General features: G+C 41.8%; 1 protein-coding gene across 2 annotated transcripts in view; it reads right to left on the reverse strand.

Moving 5' to 3' along the window:
- Positions 1-13,707, reverse strand: part of LOC126259837 (alpha-tocopherol transfer protein-like) — a 126,648-nt gene that overhangs the window by 31,525 nt on the left and 81,416 nt on the right. For both annotated transcript variants that reach the window (XM_049956889.1, XM_049956890.1), the window contains exon 6: positions 1,758-1,863. In XM_049956889.1, coding sequence (XP_049812846.1) covers positions 1,758-1,863 — 106 coding nt within the window. The remainder of the gene's footprint in view (positions 1-1,757; positions 1,864-13,707) is intronic.

Consider the following 13,707-nt stretch of genomic DNA (forward strand, 5'->3'; position numbering starts at 1 on the left):
AAACCGATATAAAAGGTGAAATACTTTAAGTTACATATTTATAATTGAGATTTTTTTGTGTTTTTCTCTGGAAAAATTGTTTTAAGTGGTGTACTAGTTCATGACAGTTCTTTCTTTTTCCATCATCTCTTACTCACTGATGTGTGATTTGTTGTAGGGTATCCAGTGAAGTTCATGAATTTCTTATTTTGAAGTGTAGAATGAATGTTTCCCAGCACGAGAACTGGTGACAATTTGATAATGTTTCTTTCTTTTTAGTGGGGTTGCCTGCGTGATTTGTCTAGTATTATTTAATGATTTAATGACCTTTGTAGTAGTGGATCTTCCACTAAGGACGGTTACGTATTTTTTGTATTTTACATGGCCGTGTCACTATGCCTTCAGTTTGTTTCTTCTTGACTAGTTGTGGAATCGTTTTATATTGTATTCGTTCTAGATGTTGAGTTGATGAACATTTTTGATATGATTACTGCTAGATGCTCAAGAATACGGAAAAATAATTGTTTTATGAATGAATTAAATCTGTGCTGAGGCTGTGCATGCGAATATGGTTCAAATGGCTCTGAGCACTATGGGACTCAACTGCTGAGGTCATTAGTCCCCTAGAACTTAGAACTAGTTAAACCTAACTAACCTAAGGACATCACAAATATCCATGCCCGAGGCAGGATTCGAACCTGCGACCGTAGCGGTCTTGCGGTTCCAGACTGCAGCGCCTTTAACCGCACGGCCACTTCGGCCGGCGCATGCGTATATTTTATCTTGTTTGTGTGTTATCATTTGGAACAGCCTATGGAACTTATATGCTAGCTCTAGGTGCTGAAGTGATGAATATTTTATTCTGTATTATGCTGTGATACGGTACCTATAGGCGATGAAGCTATGCCTATGGAAAAGAGCGTACTTCGATGCAACTCAAGTTCAGGCAAGAGCCAGAGGCTTAAAATTAATACCACAAGATCGTTTACGAAACACACTTAGTTTTCAGTGAGTAAAGTTGCAGGGCATATCTTAATGATATGTGACACGTCCTTACAACGGATGTATTGAGCTGCTATAACTTAGAGTTGTACATTTCCGCGACGTGCCTATAGGAATAAATTACTGGATCTGTTTATCTGAGGTGGCCTGGTAGGAGAGAGGAAAGTTGACGGAAGGTCAGTTATATGAAGAACCCTGTAGCAGGCTCAGTATTACTGTAGTAAAATGAAAGTGCCGTTACAGTATGACTGGACAGAAGTCCCTAGGCAATTCACAACCAAATATCCAACGATGACTTGTCATTGTAGTTAGCGAGGGCGCAGCATAAGGGAAAAATGTTGCTAATGTAACTTATTGTAATGCATAGCATAGGTTATTGAGGAAGCTAGGTGCCTTTTCTCGTTGAACTTGGTCTCGTCATTTCAAAGTATTATTATTATCATCATTATTATTATTATCATTGCTGGTATTATTTACGGCAATGTAGTAACTAAGCAAGTAATCTTTCCCAGTGGGATATGACATCACGTACATTAAATTTCGTAGCGTTTGATTCCTGTAGATGCCCACACAAAAGATCGAAAGAGACAAAATGTAACATTAAGTGCTTTTAAGGTGGGGGTAAGAACATGATTACTTTATCTCTGTAAGCTAACTGTAGAAACTAATTCGACACCACCTTCACTCTTTGAAAATGAGTTTTTCGCCCTATCAATACACGTAACATAAATCCAGAAATGCTGGGGTCTCGGAAAAATAGTAGAATCAGTACATACCATAAAGTTTTTCAGCAGGACCAGCGGATCCTCCGAGTTCATCTGGTACAAGCTCCCGTGGCACATAGTCGAAAAGTGTTTCCGTGCCTGGTAAATGAGTAACGACCTGGAAAATAATGAAGTTTCCTCAGATACTGATTTTCTTACAGTTTAAAAGCAACAGAGGAAGTACGTAAGACAGACAGAGACAAATAATTTTCCGAAAATATATCATCCCCTGTCCGCTGTACTGCACTTCGACTTACAGGCTCTGTTAGAATTTTTAGAATTCTTGGGTATCTAAGACTCATGTGACACTGCTGATGTTCAGAGAAAAGGCTGAGTTCCAAATTAAGCTAAGTATAACCAAATGTTGGTGAAAATAAGTTTACTGTGACACAGCAGGTTTTCTTAGGATGTGTAGGTCTAACTGACAAACTCCACAGCTATCTAGCCTAAATTCCTTTAAGAAATAATTACCCATTATCAGAATGTTTTAATTGTTATCATTTGTCAGATTCGAGGTTCAGCCCTAAAACGGATACCATCGTGGCGACAGTGTGTACTTGATAGAAATGGTTGTCTTCAACGTAGGATTGATTTAAAATCTTCATAATATGCATCCATTCTTTCCATTATATGTTTTTGAAGTGAGCAGAACTGGTTTCCTTTAGAGTAAGAACCTTATAAATTTTCAGTTATCTGCATGCGTTCATTCCAGTACCGGTTAATTGACATATGTGAGTTCCCAGTGTTTGCATTACAAGAAGGCTCACATTTAGGGCCCTCCGTGCAGAAGCAGTAAAACAAGTGAGTATCGGGAATGTAGACCAATACTGTTGGTGAAGAGATGGTCTCCAACCGGCTCCAGAAGACCTTGAGTATAATAGTCGTCGAAACGTTGCGATATTTTAACAGTGCCACTCGGGTGGCAACCCATTAATATTTCACCAAGTGTGGATTGGGTAACTCTGGACCAATTATTACATCCCTGGTAGTCCGACTGATGTAATTTACTCACTCAGATAGTGCAAAGTATCTGAGGGTCTGAATGATTGCATCTCGTGGTCGTGCGGTAGCGTTCTCGCTTCCCACGCCCGGGTTCCCGGGTTCGATTCCCGGCGGGGTCAGGGATTTTCTCTGCCTCGTGATGGCTGGGTGTTGTGTGCTGTCCTTAGGTTAGTTAGGTTTAAGTAGTTCTAAGTTCTAGGTGACTGATGACCATAGATGTTAAGTCCCATAGTGCTCAGAGCCATTTGAACCATCTGAATGATTAACAATAGTTGTAGACACAAAGTTACAGTTCTTTCCAAATACGTTATTTTGTGCGTCGAGACGGATAAAACCCACTGACTATCAGAAGAAGGGACGATTAGTGTGTATTGTTCCATCGCCACGACAGCGGGGTCATTAGGAACAAAGCACAAGCACAGAAAGGTCGTGCCCTTTCTAAGGAACCAGTCGAAGAAATTGGGGAAATCACTGAAAACCTTTACCTGGATAGTCGGTCGGTTATTTGAACCATTTCTTCCCGATTTAGATTACAGCGTCCCAAGCACTGCACCACCTTGTCGGTCCCATAACTGTCGTACAATCTGAATGATACTCGTTTCCCATATTCAAATATTTTGGTTTTTTTACTCAAAGCAGCATTCGTATGCTTCAGTACATAATCGAAATATGGATTAGAAGGATTTACTTATATTATTCTTAAGAAGATTCTAGAAGTTGCTACCAAATTTAATACCATTATCGCAGAATATCAGTCTCACTACATTATCTGCAGAATATTGCTTATGACATCTTAACATCAAATAAGTTGATGTGGTAAAAATTATTCTTAAATGCTCCTGGTGAAGTTGACAATTGTTACTTCAAAGTGACTGTCAGTGATAAACTGGAAATTAAGGCAAAAACCGTGCGATTTTATTTTTTAAGTCGTCAATACTTAGACTATTTTGAGGCTACGCTCTTCTTTTACTGTCTTGTGGTGTCCTTTATCTTCATGTAACAGCTGCGACCAAAAACCACTGTAATACGTTTTGAATACCGTCGTCTTAGAATACCCCTACTTTTTCCGCTCTATAGCCTCCTTCAGCGACGTGGTAACAGTTTCTGGATGCCACAACCGGTTTCACCTAACCTGTCCCTTCTTATGGCAAAGGCGTTCCACATACTTCTTTCCTCGCATTGATTTTAGTGCTTTTTCATGTTCATTTGAACAATTAATGCTGAACGTTCTTCATTATAATCACACTCAAGCTGCTTCTCCACATTTACTAGCAATCGTGATTCACTTCCATACAACTCAACGCTGCAGATGTATATGTTCAGAAACTACCTCCTCACTTATTGATCGGTAAGTGAGATCGGCAGAACTCTTTATACTGAAGATTTTTTTGTTCAGTGCTGATTTATTTCTTGCTTCAGGTTAATCTCACTGACTAGATAGATATCTTTCACGTCCAATTTTGACGTTAACGAAGTCTTCTTTGTGCTATACTTCGTTGCCTTTTTTGTTTTCTTCGTTTACCTTTAACTGCTAAGGATGCAGTTCATTCATCTCAATTGGTCTTCCAAGAATCCATTCCTTGAAGGAATTTGTTGTTCGCGTGCCTTGATGTTGCTGTCCCTTCCCCTTTAACTTCTTCTTCTGAAATCTTCCATTGCCTCTTCCATTATCCATCACAGCGTACGACATGAACGCAGTTGTATGAAATAATAACAATAAATAAAATGTCTCAGCTTGTTGTTATGGTGTTGTTGTTGTTGTTGTGGTCTTTAGTCCAGAGACTGGTTTGATGCAGCTGTCCATGCTACTGAATCCTGTGCAAGCTTCTTCATCTCCCAGTACCTACTGCAGCCTACATCCTTCTGAATCTGCTTAGTGTATTCATCTCTGGGACTCCCTCTATGATTTTTACCCTCCTCGCTGCCCTCCAATGCTAAATTTGTGATCCCTTGATGCTACAGAACATGTCCTACCAATCGGTCCCTTCTTCTTGACAAGTTGTACCACAAACTCCTCTTCTCCCCAATTCTATTCAATACCTTTTCATTAGTTATGTGATCTACCCATCTAATCTTCAGCATTCTTCTGAAGCATCACATTTATAAGGCTTCTATTCTCTTCTAGTCCAAACTATTTATCGTCCATGTTTCACTTGCATACATGGCTACACTCCATACAAATGCTTTCAGAAACGACTTCCTGACACTTAAATCTATACTCGATGTTAACAAATTTCTCTTCTTCAGAAAGGCTTTCCTTGCCATTGCCAGTCTACATTTTATATCCTCTGTGCTTCGACCATCATCTGTTATTTTGCTCCCCAAATAGCAAAACTCCTTTACTACTTTAAGTGTCTCAGTCCCTAATCAAATTCCCTCAGCATCAGCCGACTTAATTAGACTACATTTCATTATCCCCGTTTTGTTTTTGTTGATGTTCATCCTATACCCGCCTTTCAAGACACTGTCTTCCAAGTCCTTTGCTGTCTCTGACAGAATTACAATGTCATCGGCGAACCTCAAAATCGTTATTTCTTCTCCATGGATCTTAATACCTACTCCAAATTTTTCTTTTGTTTCCTTTACTGCTTGCTCAATATACAGATTGAATAACATCGGGAAGAGGCTACAACCCTGTCTCACTCCCTTCCCAACCACTGCTTCCCTTTCATGCTCCTCGACTCTTACAACTGCCATCTGGTTTCTGTACATATTGTAAATAGCCTTTCGCTCCCTATATTTTACCCCTGCCACCTTCAGAATTTGAAAGAGAGCATTCCGGTCAACATTGTCGAAAGCTTTCTCTAAGTCAATAAATGCTAGAAACGCAGGTTTGCCTTCCCTTAATCTATTTTCTAAGATACGTCGTAGGGTCAGTATTGCCTCACGTGTTCCAACATTTCTACGGAATCCAAACTGATCATCCCCAAGGTCGGCTTCTACCAGTTTTTCCATTCGTCTGTAAAGAATTCGTGTTAGTATTCTGCAGCAGTGGCATATTAAACTGATAGTTCGGAAGTTTCACACCTGTCAATACCTGCTTTCATTGGGATTGGAATTATTATATTCCTCTCGAAGTCTGAGGGTATTTCGCCTGTCTCATACTTCTTGCTCACCAGATGGTAGAGTTTTGTTAGGTCTGACTCTCCCAAGGCTGTCAGTAGTACTAATGGAATGTTTTCTACTCCCGGGGCCTTGTTTCTACTCAGGTGTTTCAGTGCTCTGTCAAACTCTTCACGCAGTATCCTATCTCCTATTTCATCTTCATCTACATTGTCCTCCATTTCTATAATATTGCCCTCAAGAACATCACGATGATGATATCGGTATAACTCCTTCCACCTTTCTGCTTTCCCATCTTTGCTTAGAACTGGGTTTCCATCTGAGCTTTTGATATTCTTGGAAGTGATTCTCTTTTCCCCAAAGGCCTCTTTAATTTTACTGTAGGCAGTGTATCTTTACCCGAGTGATACGTGCCTCTACATGCTTACATTTGTCCTCTAACCATCCCTGCTTAGCAATTTTGCACTTCCTCTCGATCTCACTTTTGAGACGTTTGTATTCCTTTTTGCCTGCTTCATTTACTGCATTTTTATGTTTTCTCCTTTTATCAGTTAAATTCAGTATCTCTTCTGTTACCCAAGGATTTCTATTAGCCCTCGTCTTTTTACCTACTCGATCCACTGCTGCCTTCACTACTTCATCCCTCAAAGCTACCCATTCTTCTTCTACTGTATTTCTTTCCCCCATTCTTGTCCATCGCTCCCTAATGCACTCCCTGAAGCTCTCTACAACTTCTGGTTCTTTCAATTTATCCAGGTCTCATATCCTCAATTTCCCACTTTTTTGCAGTTTCTTTAGTTTTAATCTACAGTTCATAACCAATAGATTGTGGTCAGGGTCCACATCTGTCCCTGCAAATGTCTTACAATTTAAAACCTGATTCGTAAATCTCTGTCTTACCATTATATAATCTATCTCCAGGCTTCTTCCATTTATACAACCTTCTTTTATGATTCTTGAACCAAGTGCTAGCTATGATTAAGTTATGCTCTGTGCAAAATTCTACCAGGCGTCTTCCTCTTTCATTTCTTACCCCCAATCCATATTCACCTACTACATTTCCTTCTCTCCCTTTTCCTACTATCGAATTCCAGTCACCCATGACTATTAAATTTTCGTCTCCCTCCACTATCTGAATAAATTCTTTTCTCTCATCGTACATTTAATCAATCTCCTCGTCATCTGAGGAGCTAGCTGGCATATAACTAGTTGAACTACTGTGGTAGGCGTGGGCTTCGTATCTATTTTGGCCACAATAATACGTTCACTATGCTGCTTGTAGTAGCTTACGCGCACTCCTATTTTCCTAATCATTATTAAACGTCCTGCATTACCCCTATTTGATTTTGTATTTATAACCCTGTATTCACCTGACAGAAGTGTTGTTCCTCCTGCCACCGAACTTCACTAATTCCCACCATATCTATCTGCCAATCTGGCATTCCACGCTCCGATCCGTAGAACGCCAGTTTTCATTCTCCTGATAACAACGTCCTCCTGTGTAGTCCCCGCCCGGAGATCCGAATGGGGGACTATTTTACCTCCGGAATATTTTACCCAAGAGGACACCATCATCATTTAACCGTACAGTAAAGCTGCATGCCCTCGTAAAAAATTACGGCTGTAGTTTCCCCTTGCTTTCAGCCGTTCGCAGTACTAGCACAGCAAGGGCGTTTTGGTTAGTGTTACACGGCCAGATCAGTCAATCATCCAGACTGTTGCCCCTGCAACTACTGAATAGGCTGCTGCCCCTCTTCATGAACCACACGTTTGTCTGGCCTCTCAACAGACACACCTCCGTTGTGGTTGCACCTACGGTACGGCTATCTGTATCGCTGAGGCACGCAAGCCTCCCCACCAGCGGCAAGGTCCTGGTTCATGGAAGGGGTTTGGGGGGTTGGGGGGGATGTTATGGTAATAGAAGTCTTACTGCATGATTGGGTTACAAGACGTGGACGATGAGGCGTCGAGTCGCTAAATTGAAAATGCACTCTGGCTCCTAACAGGTAATTGTTTTATTTGTTGTTGTTACCCTTTAACTGTCTTTATTGCTTCCCTGACGTACAAGTTGGATTGAAATTCTGATAAGCTACTATCTTGCTTCACAACATTTTTACCATCAATAATTCTTTCTGGAACTTCCACCTAATTACCACCACTTATGTTTTGTAAATGTCGTAGAATGTCTGTACTTCATTTCCCATCTTGTGAGGATTCTGATTTTGTTTATTAATACGTTGTAAAGGCTATCCCTACGTTCACAAGCTAGAGGAAATCTCAGTCATCTTCAGTTTGCCATTTCTATCGGATATCCGGTCAAAACCTGAACGCGAGAGGATTGAAACGTCGTAAATTTTTGTGGAGTAATGCACGTAAGCTTTTCACTCTGAGGAGGATGTATTACTTGTAACTATCACCTTGATACGTATTTTACGCCATTGTTCCTAAAATCTCCAAGACAACGAGCTAGTGCTTCAAAAAACAAATAGAAACCGAAATCATTTAAAGAAGATTGCAAAAGCTTACACACATACTTTTAACTATAACCTTCTGATAACCCACATTCAGAGCTGCATACTTCCTCTCGAATTATCTCCGCAAATTTCTTTCGGAACTCTGACGCTTTTTTGTATCTCGAGACCTTCGGATGTGGAATTACAGCCTGACTATTGTAATTTATGTATAATATTCATTAATTTTCACTATAAAGTGACGAAATTTGAAAATATTTCCTAGTATAATTTTTTTTTTTTTTTTTTTTTTTTTTTTTTTTTTTTTTTTGCAGTGGTTACTCTTTTCATGATACACAAAATTTTGTGTACGCTTACATCTAGTAATGAAGATGAGAATTTCAGATGTTATATGGACAATGTGTTATATGGCAAGCAGATACAGAAGAGACCCTTATTTCCCTTTCTCCCTGTAACGGCTCGCACACAATGTGAGACCATTCGATTTGGATTTTTCCTATCTTGTCCCAAAACACTCATTTTGATATACTCCTAAACACAGGACGTATGACATGTACCCCACGTCTGAAAATCGTGGGTATTTCTTGGCGCGTCATACGTGTTTAGTTATCTATTTTGTATCGAAGACACAAAAGGAACAAACAAAACGGTCTTAATTCCTTCAAAAATAAACATATGTAATTTAAATGAGAATCATACAGCATATAAACGTTCTCGTATCCTGGCTATGAAGTAGGATGAGCATACAAAGGGCTACAGATGCCAATCAATCAGAGTAAATTTCAGTTAAAAATGATATCAGATTTCGCTGCGAAAGCAGGACAAAAATTTAAAAAATGGTTCTTCACTGAAGAACTTAGGTAAGATACCGTAAATGACACTAGCCATATGTCAGTACAATTCACAGAAGAACTGTATGTGAATGTGGCAAGTCTTACGTGTGGCACACTATCACAACAGTCAAGGAGAGATACAAGAAACATCAATGACGTAGACGAATAAGACAGCCGAGAAAATCAGCTGTCACCGAGAAAAGCCTCGAATAAAAATCATGAAATTAAACACTAGGCGACCATTATCGTAGTTAATTTCGGGGATAGCATAAATTTAAAACTTCTGTCGAAGTAAAGGTGTGAGAAAACCTGATAAACAGAGATGGCGGTTTCAAGTTTAATAGTACACGAGGTCCGGAACCCAATGTATTAAAATCTCGTCGCCCATTACAACTAATGGAGTTGCAAAACCCTGAGAGACGTGGCACTTCACGGAATATCGGTGCGATTTCTGAGTAATTGAAGAGCAAAGGGCATAATGTGCTTTGGAAATATATCTCTGTTATTAATAGTGGATTGAGGCCTAGAATAGTTTACAGTCCGGTTGGAGTCCAGGCAGTGAGTACATGTAACAGCAAAGTTGTTAGAACTTTTAGATGGTTCAAATGACTGTGAGCACTATGGGACTTAACTTCTGAGGTCATCAGTCCCCTAGAACTTAGAACTACTTAAACCTAACTAACCTAAGGACCCAGAATGAGATTTTCACTCTGCAGCGGAGTGTGCGCTGATATGAAACTTCCTGGCAGATTAAAACTGTGTGCCCGACCGAGACTCGAACTCGGGACCTTTGCCTTAAGGTCCCGAGTTCGAGTCTCGGTCGGGCACACAGTTTTAATCTGCCAGGAAGTTTCTTAACCTAAGGACATCACATACATCCATGCACGAGGCAGGATTCGAAACTGCGACCGTAGCGGTCGCGCGGTTCCAGACTGTAGCGCCTAGAACCGCTCGGCCCCTCCGGCAGGCGAACTTTTAGAAAACGGCAGGGTCGGTCGTCGAGGAATTGTGCAGAAATGGAAACAACGACTCGGCAGAACACCCGGAAGCACACTAAAAAATAAAATAAATTATTAAAGAGAAAGACGAATGTACTGAAACGTTTTTGTATTATCAACGCTTGTCTACGCCTGTTCAGTTTACGTGTTACTGTGTAACGTAGACAAGTAGGTGTTGTTGTGTATAGAAGACAGTTTCATTTGCAATTCAGCTCCATAGTCTTTTACTACACCCCTGTTTCCTTTTTCAATACATTGTATTATGCCTTGGTAGTATTATGTTTATGCATCAGTTCGTAGCCTTTTATTTTGCATGGTGGTATTCCGGTTGCTGTGAGTTTGTTGATGGGCTGCCAGTTCTGGATGTAGTTCATTGTTCCTATTTGAGTCTACTTATTGTCATTTTTTTTTCAATTGGACATAGTGAGTGGAGCTGCGAACATTGCAAAATGGTGTGTCAGTCGGAGAAATCGGAACATCTCCGACATATTCTTCTGATTGATTTCAGTAGAGAGGCGACAGCAGCGGAGGCAAACGGAAGCATTAGCGTCGTGTATGGAATAACGCCATTGGACGGAACACGATAAGAAAATGATTTTCTCTTTGGAGGATCTTTTTGACAAGTGACTCTCCACATTCAGGGAGATCTTCAGTGATTGATCAAAATATTTTAAACGTACACTACTGGCCATTAAAATTGCTACACCAAGAAGAAATGCAGATGATAAACGGGTATCCATTGGAAGAATATATTATAGTAGAACTGACACATGATTACATTGTCAAGCAATTTGAGTGCATAGACCCTGAGAAATCAGTACCCAGAAGAACCTCCTCTGGCCGTAATAACGGCCTTGATATGCCTGGACATTGGGTCAAACAGAGCTTGGGTGGCGTTTACAGGTACAGCCGTCTATGCAGCTTCAACACGATACCACAGTTCATCAAGAGTAGTGACTGGCGTATTGTGACGAGCCAGTTGCTCGGCCACCATTGACTAGACGTTTTCAATTGGTGAGAGATCTGGAGAATGTGCTGGCCAGGGCAGCAGTCGAACATTTTCTGTATCCAGAGAGGCCCGTACAGGACCTGCAACATGTGGTTGTGCATTATCCTCCTGAAATGTAGGGTTTCACAGGATTCGAATGAATGGTAGAGCCACGGGTCGAAACACATCGGAAATGTAACGTCCACTGTTCAAAGTGCCGTCAGTGCGAACAAGAGGTGACTGAGACGTGTAACCAATGGCAACCCATACCATCACGCCGGGTGCGTTCACCGCGATGTCGCCAAACACGGATGCGACCATCATGATGCAGCACACAGAACCTGGATTCATCCGAAAAAATGACGTTTTGCCATTCGTGCATCCAGGTTCGTCGGTGAGTATACCATCGCAGGCGCTCCTGTCTGTGATGCAGCGTCAGGGGTAGCCGCAGCCATGATCTCCGAGATGATAGTCCGTGCTGCTGCAAACGACGTCGAACTGTTTGTGCAGATGGTTGTTGTGTTGCAAACGTCCCCATCTGTTGACTCAGGGATCGAGACGTTGCTACACGATGCTTTACAGCCATGCGGGTAAGATGCCTGTCATCTCGACTGCTAGTGATACGAGGCCGTTGGGATCCAGCACGGCGTTCCGTATTACCCTCCTGAACCCACCGATTCCATATTCTGCTCACAGTCATTGGATCTCGACCAACGCGAGCAGGAATGTCGCGATACGATAGACCGCAATCGCGATAGGCTACAAAATGGTTCAAATGGCTCTGAGCACTATGCGACTTAACTTCTGAGGTCATCAGTCGCTTAGAACTTAGAACTAATTAAACCTAACTAACCTAAGGACATCACACACATCCATGCCCGAGGCAGGATTCGTACCTGCGACCGTTGCGGTCGCTCGGTTCCAGACTGAAGCGCCCAGAACCGCACGGCCACTCCGGCCGGCGCGATAGGCTACAATCCGTCCTTTATCAAAGTCGGAAACGTGACGGTACGCATTTCTCCTCCTTACACAAGGCATCACAACAACGTTTCATCAGGCAACGTCGGTCAACTGCTGTTTGTGTATGAGAAATCGGTTGAAAACTTTCCTCTTGTCAGCACGTTGTAGGTGTCGCCACCGGCGCCAGTCTTGTGTGAATGCACTGAAAAGCTAATCATTTGCATATCACAAAAGCATCTTCTTCCTGTCGGTTAAATTTCGCGTGTGTAGCACGTCGTCTTCGTGGTGCAGCAATTTTAATGGCCAGTATGTATTAATCCACAATGATCCACGTCACTGTACTCTAGAACTGGAAAATGTGATGAACTGTGATCACTCCTCCATCGTACGACATTTGCATGCAATGGGCAAGATTGTATAATCGGGTGTATGGGTACCGCAAGCTCTAAGTTAAAATCACAAAAATCAGCGGGTAGGCATGGGTGCACTTTTATTTGCTCGTCATCAGTTGGCTCGTTAACAATTCTGTAGGTTACTGGTGAGAAGAAATGGTGTCCTCAAGCTAACATAAGGGAAAGAAAGAAGTGGCTGAGTCCAAACAAAGGAGCAACTTCCCGTACACGGCCAGCGCGCGTCCACGAAAGATAATACTATACATCTGGTGCAACAGTGACAGCGTGATGTATTACGAACTGATTTCCCGATATGTAACAATCACTTCTGATATTTATTGTCAACAAACAAGACTCCTTGCCGACGCAGTCTAAGAACAACTACCAGAAGACTGTGTGAAATGAAGCTACTACACGATAGCGCCCTGCGTCGTCCTGCTGGACTGACAGAAATTGCTATACAGGACTTGGGTTTAGAAGTCCATCCGCACCCATCTTATTTACCTGATCTTGCAGTCTCAGATTTTCCGCTATCTGTGTAACAACCTTCAAGTAACTTCCCTTCTGGATTCAAATGCGCTCCGAACATGGCTCGACAAGTTCTTCACCTAAAAGCCATCTGATTTCTACAGTCTTAGGCGGAGTGTTATGAATAGTGAACAAACCACTCCGTCTACAGGGCACAAGTGGCCCATCGGGACCATCCGACCGCCGTGTAATCCTCAGACGAGGATGCGGATAGAAGGGGCTTGGAGTCAGCACACCGCTTTCCCGGTCGTTATGATGGTATTCTTGACCGAAGACGCTACTATTCGATCGAGTAGCTCCTCAATTGGCATCAAGAGGCTGAGTGCACCCCGAAAAATGGCAACAGCGCATGGCGGCCTGATTGGTCACCCATCCAAGTGCCGACCACGCCCGACAACGCTTAACTTCGGTGATCTCACGGAAACCAGTGTATCCACTGCGGCAAGGCCGTTGCCCTATGAATAGTGAAGGGGAATATATTTCTGATGTGCGAAGTCTCTTATGTGTGTCTGTTGTGTTTATTAAGCTTATGGAAGGACTCTAGAACCTTTACAGCGATCTAGTAAGTAGAAGGCGATAACGGTACGAATCACGTGTCCTGAGGCTGAAAATTATGTACGTCTTTTAAGACGATCAACATATCTCCGTTAGGCAATATTCTAGTACGTATAAACAAAAATTTAACTGATTAACAGACACGACCGATGTACAGTCAGGGACTCCACTT

This window comes from Schistocerca nitens, chromosome 5 (genome assembly GCF_023898315.1).
Source record: "Schistocerca nitens isolate TAMUIC-IGC-003100 chromosome 5, iqSchNite1.1, whole genome shotgun sequence".
Taxonomy (NCBI): Eukaryota; Metazoa; Arthropoda; class Insecta; order Orthoptera; family Acrididae; genus Schistocerca; species Schistocerca nitens.